Source organism: Arvicanthis niloticus, chromosome 10 (genome assembly GCF_011762505.2).
Source record: "Arvicanthis niloticus isolate mArvNil1 chromosome 10, mArvNil1.pat.X, whole genome shotgun sequence".
Classification (NCBI taxonomy): Eukaryota; Metazoa; Chordata; class Mammalia; order Rodentia; family Muridae; genus Arvicanthis; species Arvicanthis niloticus.
In genome coordinates, this window is record NC_047667.1 from 54,831,953 (window position 1) to 54,849,247 (window position 17,295).

General features: G+C 42.7%; 1 protein-coding gene across 4 annotated transcripts in view; it reads right to left on the reverse strand.

The window, feature by feature from the left end:
• The window catches only part of Pbx1 (PBX homeobox 1), a 306,940-nt gene extending 292,024 nt beyond the window's left edge, over nucleotides 1-14,916 (reverse strand). For 2 of the 4 annotated variants that reach the window (XM_034513267.2, XM_034513264.2), the window contains exons 1-2: nucleotides 13,905-14,915; nucleotides 10,422-10,495 (exon numbers count right to left, since the gene is read on the reverse strand). In XM_034513267.2, coding sequence (XP_034369158.1) covers nucleotides 10,422-10,495; nucleotides 13,905-14,095 — 265 coding nt within the window. In that variant the 5' untranslated portion in view covers nucleotides 14,096-14,915. Of the gene's footprint in view, nucleotides 1-10,421; nucleotides 10,496-13,904 lie in introns of all 4 variants that reach the window. The other 2 variants (XM_034513265.2, XM_034513266.2) reach the window with 2 other exon arrangements.
• Nucleotides 14,917-17,295: the final 2,379 nt, after the last annotated feature.

The following is a 17,295-nucleotide window of genomic DNA, read 5'->3' on the forward strand; positions in this document are numbered from 1 at the left end:
CAACACCCCCAGTTTCTCATTTCTACCTGATTTAGGCAAAACACTTTTTTATGTCTTGAATATTATTTATTGTTGGGCACATGTGTTCTCGTTCTCTCTCTCTTCTCTCTTCTGTTTCTCTCGCTCTCTCTCTCTCTCTCGCTCTCGCTCTCTCTGTCTCCTGTTTTCTTTTTTTTCTTGTCCCCCACAAAGGACTCAGCTCCCCAAACCACACCATGACTTCTTACTCTTATCTGGCCAGCATCACCACCCAGGATTTCCCCTCCTAAGGCCTTGGAGATGATTACAGACTCCTTAGCAAGAGGGCCACACAAAGGCGGGCTGATCCCAGGTGCTGGTTCTTTGTTTTAACTGTGTGTTAATGTAGGCCGATGTGAAGGGGCTCCAGCCTCTGCTTGCCCTGTGTGGCAAAGAATTAGCTCTCAGCTCTCAGAGCTAGCTGCTCCCGCCTTTCAGGAGGATGCCAGCTGGGCTCAGCCGAGTTCTCTCAAGGAGGCTTTCTTTGTTAGGGACGAAATATAAATGCCAAGTTTCAGCCCTATTAACAGTGGTAATTATTAGAAATCTCTTGAGAGTGGCAACACTTGAGATCTCAAATCACCCAAAACCTTCAGGGAAAAAAAAAAAAAAAAACCAACCTGCTACTCTTTTCCTGGTTTAGCCCGTACCACCAGGTAAAAGTATTCCTTTGAGCTACTGGCAGATTCAGCTGGTCTGAAAGCAAGAGAAAAATGTCAACTTTTCTTTTTCCCTAGCTGTCCACACCTTTGCAGGCAAAACCAAGCATCTTTCTAAAAAAAAAAAAAAAAAAAAAAACCACCAACAACAAAAACCACCTTACTTTAATAAAGTTTCTAAAAATTTCACTGACAGTTATGCGGAATGAACAAAGATCCGCCAAGTCACTCTCCAGGTCCATGGTTCTGGGCTTGACTTCATGAACAGCTGAAGAAAGATAGACCATCTTTCCTCATACATTCCATGAGATTTCCAATCTAGGATCCTATAGTTACAAATACACAGTACACACGAAACATTATGTGCTGTCGTTGCCAAGCCAACAGGTAGTTTACAGCACACTGGCCCCCAGCTGAAGGTTTCCATCATAAACATTTTTTCAAATTCCACCGCCTTTTCCTCCTCTCAGTTTGTCTTATCCAATTCCGCTTGATTGATGGAAGTAGCCGTAACACCACTGTAACCAGTTTTACGTGACCGCCTAAAAGAAGATACAGGGATTCCCAGGCTAAATTAGAACTGCCATCACAATGAGAGAGAATTCTCTCATAAACACTCAGCTTGATCTGCCTCCCAGTCTATGTGTGCCTGTGCTTGGGAGTGGTTCATGTTGGGACTCATATCCTGCAGAATGTAGGGTAAGACTAGTGGGTCTCTATATCCACCCAGACCAGGAAGGCTGAGAGCCAAAGGAGAAATTGGTATTCTCAAAATGACATGCTAACACAGAGGCAGTGTGAGCACCAGGCTTCAAGTGCAGTCTAGCAGTTTAGTCTAGCGATTATGTCAACTATGGAGTCCGCCGACTTGTTCCCACTCGGTTGCAGCTAAAGATAGCAAGATGGCTGTTCGGCCCACTCAGTTATTTTAGGGAACCTCTGAGATTTTGTTAGGGGTAGAGAACCACAGATGAGCAGCTATGGAGAGAAGTGATTTGGAAAGACAGAGAAGGTGGTGTGGGGGCTGGCTTCATAAGGCTCATAGTACCATCATCTGAAGGGTGCAGGGTACAGAAATACTCTTACAAGCCTTTCCATATGTGGCCAGCCAGCTACAGACCTACCAGATCCACTTTGAAAAGGCAATAGCCACACAAGTCTTAATTTGCCAAAACGAGGAAGAAAGTATTCCTTTAGTGTCTTGGCTGTCCAACCAATGTGGTAGTAACACATAGCCAGCAAGCCTGAGAAACAAAACCTGGTGAATTAGGACACATCCACACAGAACACACACACTCCATATCTAAGCTGTACTACACAGCAGAGCTCCAAATACCTCCCTAATACTTAAGACAATTACTAGTTGAGCTATTTCAGGCACACTTGGGTTAAATGAGATGCAATCCTGACATTTAGTTTACCTGTTTCCTTTGCTTGCTTTTTTTATTGTTTGTTCTTTTAATGGGTGACTAGCAAATCTAGATGGAGAAATTTAAAATTATATATACAGCAGTATTTTGTTTGAGAACTCTAGGACTGGGTACAGAGAGTATAAAAAGGTCAAGAGGACAAGCATTTTACACAAGGGCATAGTCATCACTCCAAAGTCATGGTTAAGATGACAAACATCCCATAGAGAGATGGATGGGTCTGTAACCCAGGAAAGAGGAGGTCAGCACTGAGGCACACGGATTCTGGAAAATAATAGTAACTGCAATTAATTGAGCATAGGCATTAAACACGGAACGCCATGCTTCCTGGTGTTGTCTTGTTTAGTCTGTCAAGTGAGCCTGGATCCTCAGTATTATTTTCACCCCAGATGAGGAAATTGATGCCCTGTGAAATCAAATAACTAATGCGATTTGACCCGGTTGGTTTGACTGCGAGCCCATGTTCTATCATTCTAGGTTGCCACTAGCTGTTTGTTTTTCCGAGTGTCTTCCTCCCCAAGGATGTGGCCTACCTTACTCCTATGTTAGAGACTCCTTGCTTTATCTTTCTTTACCTTCTAACTCTTCAGCATGCTAACTGTCGTGAGAGGACAGCCATAGAATTCCTGATCGTGCGTATTTTCAGGCAAGATAAACTTTTCAAAGTATGTCTTTTCACTGAGCTTAAAGATTGACTGACTCAAGGATGAGAGAAAGCACGCAACAGGATCCAAAACTTGGAAAAGAAAGAGCTCCAATCAGAGAAGGGGGTAGCACAAGAGGATGCCTGGGGGTGCTGAGGATAAAACCCAGCATCAAGCATAACAGGACTCAAGAATATGTCTACAGCAACAGGGCATGAAGTAGACCTTGAATAGTTGTCTTATTGTTTCTTTTGTTTATTTTTAAATACCATATCCAGTGCATTTTGGCGTGCCCTCAAAATCTATCCATGGCGTTACCAAGTGACCCAAGCACTTCTCCTCCTATATGTATATGTGTTTCCTATACGAAAACCCTGCAGTGATGTAAGTATATACACAGCAGCAACCGTATTCATAGGAACTAAAAAGTGGAAAGAACCCAAGTGTCCATCAGCTGATGGATGGACAAAACAAATGTGGATATCCACTCAGTGAAATAGTATTTGGCTGGGAAAAAAATCCAAGGAGTTCTCATATGTATGTTGAATGGGTAGACCAATCTTAAAAAACAGGTTAAGAGGGAGAAGCTGGTTACAAAGTACCACATGGGGTATGGTTATATTCCTGTGGAAAGGCCCTATGCAGAGAGGCAGAGTGTGAGATGAGATGCCAATAGGGTCCAGGCATGGGAGAGAGGGACGTGGCCTGACTGGTGATAGATACTAGTTTAGGAACAGACCAGAATCTTATAAAACTAGATTGTGGCACTGAGAGCTCTGTGAATACACTAAAAGACACTGAACTGTATTTTGGAAAGGGGTGAATTTCATGGTATATAAAATATATTTCAAACATATGTTTAAAAAAAAAATAACATGAAGAAACAGTAGCCTGCTGTGTGTCAAGAAGCCCATCTCTGTGATGAAGATAGTATTTCTCCTAAATACAGAACATATTGGGAATTTGGGGAGAGGTCACATGACTCTGGCTTCTTCTTCTTCTTCTTTTTTTTTTTTTTTTACCAAGTTCCTACCTTGAAGCTCTGTAGGTTGACAGGCAGGGTCTGGGAATGCTCAGAAAAAAAAAAAAACATTTTAACCCTGAGGATGCATTGTCTCCTGTTGGTGTTGCTGGGGAAACATTATCTACCGAACAGGCAGTTATAGCTGGCTAGGTGGCGGTTGTCCAGGAAGAACATGATTAAAAGGCCCTGACCTCCTCTTCATCACTCTGTTCCCTGCCCAACTTCTGGCAAAACACAGCTAATTCTCACTTGCAGAAAATACATGAGAAACAAAAGAAGCTAACCTTAAATTCAGCCATTTTTCTCTCTCAAGCTTAGGAACTGGCTTACCCTTAGGGACCATCTGGAAGAGGTCTCTCTCTTTCGTGTAAGAAAACAGGGCCAGAAATCATAAAACCTGTCGGCCATGTCTGTTTCCACCAGGCATATACCACATCATTTAATCCTCCCAGTGACCCTTCACCGTCACAGTCAAGCTTGGGAGGGTACTCAGGAAAAGGATGGCACACACCCAAGTGTGGGTATCAGGGTCTCAAGAGATAGTTACCATAGCAATGCTTTCAGATAGGTATAACTATGACCTTCATTTTATAGAAAAGGAAAATTGGCCTCAGAGAAGTTTAGCAGCCTAAAGAAGGTCACACAGCAAAATGTAATTGATTGAGGGAACTGGCTGTAGAAAACAAGTAGCTACTGTCAGTTTCTCTTAAAATTACGAAATCTGTCTGTATTCTTAAAATTGCTCAGTTGAAGTATATAACGAGCAAAAAACATGAGGCATCCACCCGAATACCTACTTATTGACAAAAGTTTAGGGGCAGATGTAGGTAAAACTATAAGGCATAGCAAAAAAGGATGAAATTTGACCCCACAGAGCCTTTAGGCAAGTCACTAGTGACCTTGCTCTGCCATCCCAAGGGCAGGCTTTCCAGTCCAATGATAATATACATCTGTACTTTTTATGTCCAGGGAGCCATTTTGCAAACTGCTAAGAATTGCTATCTTTGAGATGCCAAGCGGGCAAAACACACACACTGTGCCCCCATCCCCATCCCCACCCTCACCCCTGAGACTATAAGCCTTCCCCACCATCATTATGGGGCCACAGGTACATGTTTCTGAGGTCTACAAGGGTTAATGAAAAGGCACCCTGGGGGGGGGTCACTGACAGGAAGCTCAGGAACTCTGTGTTTATCTTTCCCTAGTCCCCTCAGCACCATCTCAAAGATGGAACAGGATGAATGGAGAACCAGTGCCTTCCCCCTAACCCAGGTGAACAAGGCAGGAGAAAGGTGTGTGGACACCCTGGGTGAAAGAAAGAAAAAATGGAGGCATGTTTGTTTGTATCCTTAATCCTAGCTGTAGGGTGCAGAGACAGAGGCAGGTTCATCTCTGTAAGTTCAAGGCCAGCCTGGTATATATAACATAACACACATTCCAGGGCTATGCAGTGAGACTCTGCCTCAAAGAAAAAAAAGTCATCCTTGGTTATATAGCAAGTCTGTGGCTAGTCTGAGCTTTTATGTGTGTGTTTGTGCGTATACACACACACATACATACATACATACTACACACACACACATACATACATACAACACACACACACACACACGAGTTTAGACATTACCACATTCATCTAAAAGATATTCAGAAGAAAACTTGAGGCTCAGCTTTCCTAAGGGACATGTATAAGGTAGGTCTCAATAGAAGCCAGGGCCTGTGAGATAGCTCTGACAGCGAAGGTGTTCGCAGCTGAGTCTGACACCTGAGTTCGATCCCCAGAGTCCACGTCATAAAAGGTGAGGACCAGTTTCTATTTTCTAACCTCCACACATCTGTCATAGCACTCCTCACTCCCCCCCCCCACCTTCCACACACACACACACACACAAATGCATAAGTGTAATTAAAATAAAACATTTTTAAAGATGCCAGAGCTCTGCTTTAAAAACTCCCATGATTTTGTGTTTACATATGGCCAATATCTAGGTTTGGGTTTGTTTACTTGTTCAGGGGTATTTTTGTAATTTTGCCAAGAATGAGAGAAAAATTTTTGGATATCAACAGAACACAGACGCAAAGCCTTCAAAAGGCCAGGCCCCAGCTGGGAGCTAAGTCCTGGAATTGCCTGTAGGTCTCAGCCTCTCCAGAACTACACCCAGCACACTAGTCTGCAGCTCTGGCAGTTCTAGATCTAGTGTTCTTCCTTGCACAAGTCCTCTCCATGCAAACCGTCTCTCAAGTTCAACTCAAGTGAGGAAACAAATAACACACCATCCCCCTCAATCTCTTTAGAGAAGCTATGAGCAAATCATACGCTACACCCTCTTCACACTTCTCAGGAGCTCAGATGTCTGGAAACCCACTTTCAAGGAATGGAAAGACACTGAAAAGCCTGGAGACAGAGACGACTTGCCTCCAGGTCACCCGACACGCTCTCAGAGTCACACTACTGGTCCACAGCACGTGTGCCTCACAGTAACCTAACGGTAAAGCTAGCACTAGCAGTGCATGAGGAATGGGGTGACACTGTCTTGCGACATCTCCTTCATTTGCTGTCCTTTTTTCCCTTTCCTTAGCCCATTCTCCCTAGCACGCAGCACGAAAGGACCAAATTCTCAACTTCTCAGATGTCTTTTAAAAAAAAAAAAAAAAAAAAAAGGTTTTGTCCCACCCAGCTCAGAAAGGGACCTTGATCAGAGGCTGTTCAAGACTGTCTACAGCTAATTCAGTCCTAGTCTGCTCAAGGAACAAGGTCACTTGTGTCTTTTGAAGTCACGCACAGCTTCCTTCCACAGTCAGTACCCGCCCCCCCCCCCCCACACTCACAAATGTGCACATCTCTAGTTATTCATGGGGCAGGGCAAGAAGTAAGTGTCCCATCATGTAACTGCTGTGGCAGCCGCAGGCAGGCTAGAGAAGAGTAGGAAAGGGAAATAAGGGGAAGAGTAAAACGCAAATCAGGCTGCACCATGATGGGGGTGTTAATTGGACAGAGACAGAGAACAAAAGAGGGGTTTAAAACGGGGGGGGGGGGGGATCGGTTTTTAAACCCTCCTCAGATTCTTTGATTGGACTCAAGGGCAGATTACACTGGAAACTTAGCTGAGGAGTGCCAGAGAAAGCTATTAGGTGCTAAAATTAAAATTCACTCACTACTGCAGTTTGTTCACAGGTGTTTCTGACTCCCTCTTTAGTAAACAAGGCTCAGTTTTCACATTTTCTGACTTTTAAACCTGTGGGTTGTTTTTTTTTTTTTTTTTTTGACAGAGAAGTGTAAACATTTTTTTAAAAAATTAAGAAAAATTTTAAGCATTTGTTAAATATCACGGATCTTTTTTCCCCCCATAAAGTCAACTCACCTGACCTTTTTTCTCCTATTCTTCCGTTCCAAGAAACTCATTTTCCAGCCCTCATAGATACAGGCAAATCTCAGCCTATCGCTGACATGTCAAAGGACAAGTGACAGTTCTTTAAAATAAAATTTGATTGTAAATGACCCGAATTCTGTATTTAAAGACTCTATGGTCCCAGACGGAACATACAACTAAAAGCTACATCTGTAAAGTTTCTTGCTGTAGCTCTCAACAGGGTCTGCATGCAGCTGACTGCAATTTGCAACCTGAATGTTTTGTTGGCATTTTTTACCTTAGCGTTTACATTTAAAAAGCATAAAGTATCCAAATAAACACTTCCCCACACTCTAAAGCAAAACACTCAAGTTCATCTACTTTTCAAAAATCCCAAAGTAATTTCTGACTTAAATGCCCATCAATCAACTATAATTCAGTCGGTGCTGCCTTCTTTGGGTATTATGCACGTGTTTTTTGTTTTTGTTTTTAAGTACCAAAAGGTTGATCAGCCGTCTTTGCAAGTTTTCCTATTCACCTCAGTGTTCCAACTAAATCAATAAAATCCAAGAAACAAAAGCAGCAAGCACCCCCCACCCCCAAGAAACAAAAGCAGCAAGTCAAAAAACAAATACACACACACACACACACACACACACACACACACACACACACCAACTCCTTGCCAGAGTACACAGATCTGCTCTACCTTGAACTGCCTCAGCGAAGCCACTCATTCCATGCTATGGGCCTTGATAGTCCCAATAAAAAAAGTTCCCAGACGGCAAAGAAGCGTGTGAACTGGTCTTTTAGACCACCTTTTAACTAGTTTTGGAAGAAGAGAGAGAGAGACAGACAGGGGAACTGAAAGATTTGTGCAACTTTACAGACACTTTGCAGTCCCCCAGGGCATCAAAGGCATAGAGATGCACAGGCAGCCCAGATCCTGTGAACACAGAAGTCATGGTGCTTGGAAATAAAAGCTTATTTTGAACACAGTACTGTCTGCTCTACCACAGACACCTCTTTCTGTTCCCTCCCTCCAGTCTCTCAACACTCACTCAAAGGAATGAGTTCCTGCTCCACCCCCTCCACTCAGATGTCCTCTCCATAGGACTTTGTTTGGTACCCCCTCTTCACACAGGAACAATCACCACTTACATCATTTCATAAACCATCCTTTAAGACATCCGGTATCAGTTACACATAAAACTTTAAATAAGATCATTTTTTAAGACTCCAACCATATTCATATTGACAATAATTAAAAAAAAAAAAAAAGGCAGTATATTCCAACCATAAGGACATCGTTTTGGCCAGTTCCACAATCTACCCCCACCCCGACGCCCCACCCCCGGCACTGTAGCCAATATTAATCAGAGGCAAAGTCTTTACCAAGCACTTGAATCGGACTTCTCTTCACACCCACCCACTTTGATCTACACTACCTCAGCAGGTTTTAATTAGGAGATCAGAATTGAACACTTGGGCCATGATGTACAAGTTGGTTACCTGACTGGTACCCTTCCCATTAAAAATATATAATACAGCATCTTTAAAGAGAAACTCTCCTTCAGTCCCTTTATTTCCAATTCCTTCTTATTGTGACTCTACATTTCATGAACCAAGATTGGAAAAAACAATACAAAACTCCAACTTGATGAGAAACAAAACCCTCCGTTCAAAGTGAATAACCACAGAAGACTTAAAAAGAGAAGGAAAATTAGGAGAGGAGACACATATGCACACAAGCCCCCCCCCCTTCCTTCTCTGAGCTAATAGAAAGAAAGAATGAAAATAACAAAACAAAACAACAACAAAAACCTAAGAGGCACACTGAGGAAAAGCTCCTTTGATATTGGTATGCACAATCAATACATCTTTCAAAAGGTGCCTCTCAGGGCTAAAGCGACGCAATTATCAGCTTTGCAGTAAGGTTAGGTCCTGGCACAGCCACCTGGATGACTCAGAGGTCTGAGCAGCCTGTCTCAGGTGCTTTGTCTGCAGTGTTCCATACCATACCAGGACCATCCAACAAAGGAGCCGTTTACTAATTTCACAGACATTTGAAAGACATGAGTAATAATAGATTCAATTAACAGTGACCTCTTGAAAAGATTCTTTTTTTTTTTTTTTTTTAACAGAGAAATCCAGAGACCTTTAAAAGGAGAGACATAAGGAAAGCCACCGTCCGTGGCCTCCCCCCTTCCCATGTGTAACTATCAATGTATATCAACCGAGCATGCAATCATATCTATTGTCACTTTCATTTATGTCATGCCCTTGCTTATATGGTTTAGATATGAATTATTGACTGTTATACACCTTGTTGTAAAAAATAAATAAATATATGAGATGGCAGGTACTTTGCCTGGCTTTAAATTGGCCGCGAGAAAGTCAGAGACCAGCAGCCGCTCCCCGTTTGCTGCATACACCCCTCAGTCCCTCTTTATGCCCTAGCTTCAGATTGCCTTCTCCATCCTTTCTTCGTACAAGGGAGCAATTTCACCCACTTTGGAAAATTAAGGACCAAGATAAAGAAACAAGAGGACAGTTGCTAAGTGCCCTTTCTCCGCACATCTGTTGTTTAAGAACACCTCTGATTGATGACTGCGATTTTTTAATTGTTGCTTTAAAATTTAAATGCCCTCCTGGGATGTGTTATAAGTGTGTTAGTCTATGATATGAGGTTCAGAAAGTAGCAAAACAACAGAGGGAATGATCTCTGGATAATGTAGTGCTCTAAATCTAAAAAGTGTCCCGGCTAGAAAAAAAAATCAGAGACCATTCAAAAGCCCGTTCACCTAATATTGAATTGGACATTCCACAAAGGTATTCCAAGACACTCTTTTGAGAACCTCAAGTTGGTTACTCTGTGCAAATACAAAGAACAAAGTGGCAAAAAAGAAAGGAAACAACAGTTTAGCTCTTACTCAGCTGCCCTACAGCAGGGGTGAGAGAGACGGGGGTCAGTAATTGTAGACAAAAATATATTCCTTCAGGAAATGGACTTTTACTTTCGCATTTTCCCCCAAAGGCATATCATTCTATGAATTTCCCGTCAAAACCTCTGCCTTAGCCCCAATTTCAAAAAGAGTTGGGGCCAGATTTAAAGAAAACATACTGCTTGAAATCGGGCTGTCAAAGCGGTTTCCCTTTAGAGAAAGCAGACATAGACTTTCCTGGTAGCGCTTGCACTCTGAAATGTTAAAGTCCCAAGAAGAGTAGGAGAGCTGCAGCTTCAGCGGTTTAACTAGCCAAAGAAAAAGGCCCAAAGGTTGGATTTTCATTCCTACCTGTTTTTTCTTTGATTTCACACAACACATTAAACAAGGCAGGCTTCATTCTGTGGCAGTTTAAAGCATGTTTTCTGCAAGAAAAAACAAAACAAAACAAAAAACAAACACAACAGCTTAGGTGGGCACTCAAGATCAAACTGATAAGGTACAGAGGGAACCTCAACATTTAGCCAAAATCAAATAAATAAATAAATAAATAATATTATACATCAAGCCTAACTCTATGGCATGCTTCAATTGTTTTTATGACTTAATATACAAAGTCCCACCATAGCAAAAGAAGCAGTGGTAATTAGCAGTGAGAGTAGGGATTTAACTACAGAGCAGAAATAACCTAAATTATGCCCATTAGGGAAAGGGTTTTTCTTTTCATCTTTCTTTTTTTCTCCCCTCCACCCCTTGGTAAGTGGTTACACCAAAGTGGAATTCTTCAACCAAGAATCCTATGGGAGACAATGCATCAAGGCCAAATGCACAGGTTAACGTTCTGTATAATCTCTGTAAGGGCCATAGCTTAGAAGCTAAAGCTATGCCTCTCTCTCTCTCTCTCTCTCTCTCTCTCTCTCTCTCTCCCTCCCCTCTCTCTCTCTCTCTCTCTCTCTTTCTCTGTGTGTGTGTCTGTGTGTGTGTTTTCAAATTTAATTCATCCATGTGTTCGAATTCATTCTGCAGACGCCCCTGTATTCTCATAAACAGAAGATGCTTGAAAGGTCTTGTGAGTAGAACTGTCAATTTATAAAATTTCAGTCCCCAAGTTAAAGAGTATGGAAATGCATTGCCAGGGGCAAACATACCCAGATGGGGAATAAATTCATTTCTCTGTGTTCACATTATGGCTCTTGGGCGCACACGGCTTATTTGCAGGTGTTGAAATTCAATTATTTACAATTAGGACCTTGAACCCACTGGGGAAAAAATAAATACAATTTTGCCTTTTAGATTAGTGATTTACCTGGTTCCCGTGGTCCTGCATGTTTGTGCGCTGAATGCTCTGGAGGGACAGAACAATGCCCTTCCTTCTAGTTTACTATAGACTCACTTAGCAGAATGATATTGTTTTGGAAACAAAATACTGATGTTATCAGCTACTAGCTAAGGGAATTCTGTTTACTAACTAAATGCATGTGTAAAGATAAGCAGAAACCCGGGCACTCAAAACACATTCAATTCTTTTTCAATCAGTTTTAAAGTTAAAAAAAACCAAAAACAAATAAACAAACAAAAACCCCCACATCCTACAGAGAAGCAGGGATCACAAACATACTCTATACAGGGTAGCAAGGGACTAGTAAACTCGAAATTCAAAATGCACATGCATACATCATCTAAAATAGTTATGGCTTACTTTCTGAATTAACAAATATGCACTACAAATGTTTAACTAGGAAGAAAGAAAAAGCTTAATAGTCTAAGTAGTTACATTGTTTCAAGAAAAAAAAAGAGGTTAGCAACATAGTTCTCAGAAGGGGTTAAAAAACAGAATGTTCAATGTATTTAAGATCTTTTCTGGGTCTTTAAAAATACTTCCCACTAGTCTTATTTTTTTTTTTTCCACCCACAGGCCCAAATGCAAAGAATTGGCAGCTCCATCTAGAAGCCTTGCTTCCCCACGCTACACAAATGGGGTTAGAGAGAGACAACTGGGTTTTCCCCCCCAATCCCCAAACTGCATCTGATCTTTCTCAGCATCTAGGCCATTAAAGGGGATACCCGCTGAGAAGTGTTTGTCCTCAGTTTCACAAAAAGAAAGAGCAGAGAAAGTAGTGAGGACCCAAGCTCACTGGCCTCTTCCACGTCAAGAACTTGTGATCAAGCCAGTTTATCAGTGGTGTCTGAGTGGATTTTTCTGGAACAATGTTAAGGAGAAATCTGTTCCAATTCAAGAGAGAATTGCCAGTGGGGAGCCATACCCATTAGCTTTTCTTCAGATAATAACATTCAAAAAGAGGAGCAATTCATTTTTCAAAAACCTTTCCCCCCCACCATTAAAAGCATGAAAATAGTGTGGGAGGTGGGGTGTCTTAACAGTCCTAAGTTTTTCAGGCGTCCTAAGCCTTGGCACCTAAGTTTCCATGTTCCATGTGTTCCCAGCTAAAATGAATGTAATTCATAGCATGCGTGCTCTTGCTGCTTCCTCTTACTTTCTCAAGGCACTGTTTCTCTTACATAAAACCCACATTACTTGTTATCCATAGAACTAAGACACAGAAGGTCTAGTCACTCTGTAATACGTTTAAAAGAATTCCAAAGTGAAATAGAAAAGTACTCGGAGATTTAACAAAGCTGGGCGATTGTGTGGACATATGTGGCCATTAGATTTTTTTCTTTTAATCCTTCCTAACTGAGTTGGGCCTTAGGCAAGCTGTTAGTGGCTTTGCCACTTAACCTGTGTTTTCATTTTGACAGAGGACTTGCTGTAAAAAATCCTAGAGTCGAGAACTACGTATACCTGGTGGTGGGTTCAGTTGAGGAAGTCCCAGTTTCATAATTATGTTTCTTCATACCCTGTCCTACTGAAATACATAAAAGCCACCAGCTTCCATTTCAATTTAAGAGCACTCTCAGTGATCCTGGAAGAGGCATGGAGCAGAAAATATGGTTGGTATTTGTTCCCACCCCTTTCTAGAGGACCACACATAGCTGCCTCTGTCCTGGGAAGGTGAGAACAGCAACTCAAATAAGAGACAATAAAGTTAAACTAAAAATCGGAGTCTCTTAAAACTAACGAACAGCCCTCAAAAGCAAAATTGTCTTTCCTTTCTTCCCATTTCCTTTTCTAAAAACAGAACGGAGTGACAGCAAGGTATTTTCTTACTATCTGACACCTACTAACACAGAGCTACCTTGCTTTTTGTTTGTTTTCTGTTTTGGGTGGGGAGTGAGCAAAAAAAAGAAAAAAAGAAAAAAGAAAGAAAGAAAAGACCAAATTATTATTATTACTATTACGGGAGGGTAAGTGAAGAAGAAGAAGGAAAAAAATCAAACTTGCTGAATTAGCTTAGGAGTCAGTGGAATCTGCAAATAAAGTGTTCTTGGGACATTTTTTTTTTTTTTTTTTTTTTTTTGTCATGTTCCGAAGTCCCTCAACTACCGAAGGCATGGAATGCCGCTCGGAACTTGACAATTCTGCCTTCTTCATACACTTTTTTAAAGCTGTAAAAAAGTGCCGAGGGCCGCTTTCGGATTAGTTGGCAGTATTTTCGGCGTGGCTGCGTGTTTTTGTGCATTCATACAAATACCTCTAACAGACACACACGCACAATATCTACACACAGCCGTATCTCGGCACGGGCGATCACACTTTCGATAACAACGCTTCTTTAAATTTTACTCCTCCGCCATAGAGTTGCTTGTCAAAATGAGAAAAGAAACAACATTTTAGAAGAAAGCGCTGTAGTGATTCGGTTCCCATTGTTTCCCCCTGCGAGAGGGAGGGAAAAAAAAAAAAACAAGAAAGGCAAAGAAAAGCCTCCATCTCACCTGGCCTGCGCTTCATCCAAACTCTGGTCTGTGATGGTCATAATTTGCTGTAAAATGTCCCCGATGTCCTGCTTCCTCCCGCCCTCCCCCTCGGTCCCTCCGGCCCCATCCTGCAAGTGCTGGGACAGGCCGGGGTGTCCGGCCATCCCGACCCCAGCGTGGGAATGCATCAGCCTCGGCTGCTCGTCCATCTCTGAAGGCTCCGGCAGCCCCGGCTCTTCCTCTTCGGCTTCTCGGCTCGGCGCCTGGGAAGCACCGAGGCTTTTTATCCTTCAAGCTGTCTTCAAATCCTTTTCAGGATAAACAGGGACCAGGGTTTTTTTTTTTTTTAAAAAAAAGAAGAAGACCAAAAGGAAAAAAAAAATCTCTTTGCCTCTTTAGAGGATGGTGGGAGGATGGGGAGGGGGAGGGGGGCGTGAAGGGGTTGCGGGTTGAGGGTGGGGATAAGGGCTGGTGGGGAAGGGTGTTGACTCCAAAAAAGCAAGAAAAATAAACCACCTTCCCACTTGGCGAAAAGAAATCAGAGCTGCCTTTGGGTTTTTCAGTCCGATCTCCTTTGCAAGGCAGAAATGGGCTCCCGGCGCTTAAATCTGTAGCTTAATCCTTTTGCAAATATGCATTGATCGGGAGAAAGGAGAGGAAGGCAGGGGGATTGCAATGCAAACTTTCCCCCCCACCCCCCGCTGCCCCCCACCCCCACTCCGGGCCAGAGTGATCTCAAAGGGGGTGGGCTGTAGCAGAAGCCAGATCTCCCCCAGCCGTGGCGGCAGGCAAAGCCCAAGCTCTCTCCTCCTCCGTGTCTCTGCAAACTCCAGCAGCCCCGTCAGCCTCCTGCTTTTGTTTAGCCAGGCTCAGGACTCTAGAAACATATACAGAAAAACCACAGCCTGAGAGGAGGAGGAGGAGGAGGAGAAGGAGGAGGAGGAGGTGGTGGAGGAGGAGAAGGAGGAGGAGGAGGAGAAGGAGGAGGAGGAGGAGGAGAAGGAGGAGAGGGGAGGGGGCCAAGGGAAGGGGGGAGGGGGCGGAGAGGCCAGGAGGCGGGGGTCAGAGGAGGGAGGAGGTCTTCAGAGCCCCGCCCCCTTCTCTGATTGGTTTGTCCGGAAAATGGGCTCCTCCTCCCCCTATTTTCCACCCTGCGCCGCCTTCTCGGCCTCTTTCAGCCCCTCCTAGCCCGGGAGTCTTGTCAATCAGAGTTCAGAGGTGGGCCGGGAAGGAGGCGGAGCTATGACCCAGTCTCCAGTTCTTAAAGGCGCAGAGAGACCTTAGCTCTGGCTCTTGTCTGCTTCTCTTAGGCTGCGTCCTTGAGGAAAACGTGGCTCCACTTAAATGCAAGACTGTAAAATTAACACGAAAGCACTCAGACGGTGTGGATCCCTCCGCCCCACCCCTCGTTCGTCTACGCAGTGACGCTGCGGTAGTAAACTTGGTTTTCTTGAAATCCTTAGACCTCGGGGAAACTGTTGAGAGCAAAACTTTGTTATATGACGTAGTCAGTAAATAAAATCGTGCCGCTAAGAGAATGAATAGTGATCTCTAAAAGATGAAAATCGAGATAGTAAGTAATTTGCAAAACCTCAACTCTATGCCACAAAGAGAATACAAATTGCCGTTTTTGTGACATAAACAGTAGCTTAAGTGTGAACTGTGAAACCAAATAAAACTCAAGAAAAATACTAATAAATAAGTTTACCAAAAGAAACGAATTCAACATTTCTCTTCCCCCTAGGGAAGTTGGTTATTTGGCTTAAACACTTAATAAGAGATTGCATTATCACAGTCTGGTTCTAGTTTTTAATATAGTCTAATAAGCATTAATAACAGGGAAAAGAAGGAAACTGACATTTATTGAATGCCTACTACGCACAAAGTAATTTACTTGAGTTATTGTATTTAATCCCCAAGACATCTCTGTGAGTTATGGATTATTATTCTCATTTCGCATAGAGGAAACTCAAAAAGGTTAAAGAATTTGTTCAAAGTCCATAGTTATAAAGTATCAAAGCTGGAATTCATACCCAAGTTTGGCTCCCTCCAAAGGCCTGGTGGGTTGATTTTTAGCAGGCCTCAAATTTAATAGTTACATGTGAATGTGGTAAAAGGTATTTGTATGTCTCTATTGTTTGTCTAGCTTAAAGACAGACTTAAGATTGAGAAGAACAAGAGGGCTGGGATTAGAAATAAATAGGAAATAAATGAATTAAGGGAAGCCAGTAAGGAATTAAAGCCTAGGCAAATCCACAAATTTACCTTTATTTTCCTTTAGTCCAGCCAATAGGAGAACATTGGGGACATAGTCCAAATACCCATAAGATAAAATAACACACTAGTCATTTAGGAAAATCCTGGACTTCTTTGGAATATTTTTTTAATTGGATATTTTATTTATTTACATTTCAAATGTTAACCCCTTTTCTCCTCCAGAAACACCCTCTCTCATCCTCCCTCCCCCATCCCACCCACCTGGCATTCCCCTACACTGGGGCATCCAGCCTTCACAGGACCAAGGGCTTCTCCTCCCACTGATGTCCGAAAAGGCCATCCTCTGCTACATATGCGGCTGGAGCTGTGGGTCAATCCATGTGTACTCTCTGGTTAGTGGTTTAGTCCCTGGGAGCTCGGGGGGGGGGGGGGGGGGGGGGGGGGGAGGGGGAAGGGGGGGTGGTGGTGGTGGTGGTAGTGGTGGTGGTATCTGGTCAGTTGATATTGTTGTTTTTCCTATGGGTTGCAATCCCCTTCAGCTCCTTCAGTCCTTTCTCTAACTTTTGTGTAGTCAACCATCCCTTTTCCAGCATAGCTAAACTGCCAAAGGATGTGCACTGAGCCAGTGCCAGCCTCAATAGCACCAATCAGCAGAATGGGAAGCCACCTAGCCACGCACTTGAAGATCCTCAAATAGAATTTTATCCTTTTCATCAATCATTATGCAAACATTTGGCAAGATAAGAAGCCCTTAGGGAAGCACTTCAAAGCAGCTCTTAACAGGCTCATTGGCACCATTGGTATAAGGGCATGCAATAGTGGGTATTAACTGTCCTGACAAATCCATATTACTTAATAAAAATGGTTTTATTCACACACATATCTCAACTTGTAAACTGTTGATTTAATCAACACTTATCAGAGGTTGAGTAAAACTATATACATAAGTCACGTGTCAAGCTCAGCCCATGTGGTTTTCTGTATCCCTTGCCTCTTACTACAGGAGGTTGGAGCAGAGCCTATAAAGAAATCGGCTTTGAAGCAATTGATTCTGAGTCGTGAATCTCATAAAGCGTTGCCAAGTATTGAGAGAGGTATGGTTGATACTATAAGATCATTATCATCTAGGCTTATTCTGCTATGGGAACTAAAGAGTCATACAATATTAATAGTACACACAGCTAATATTTAT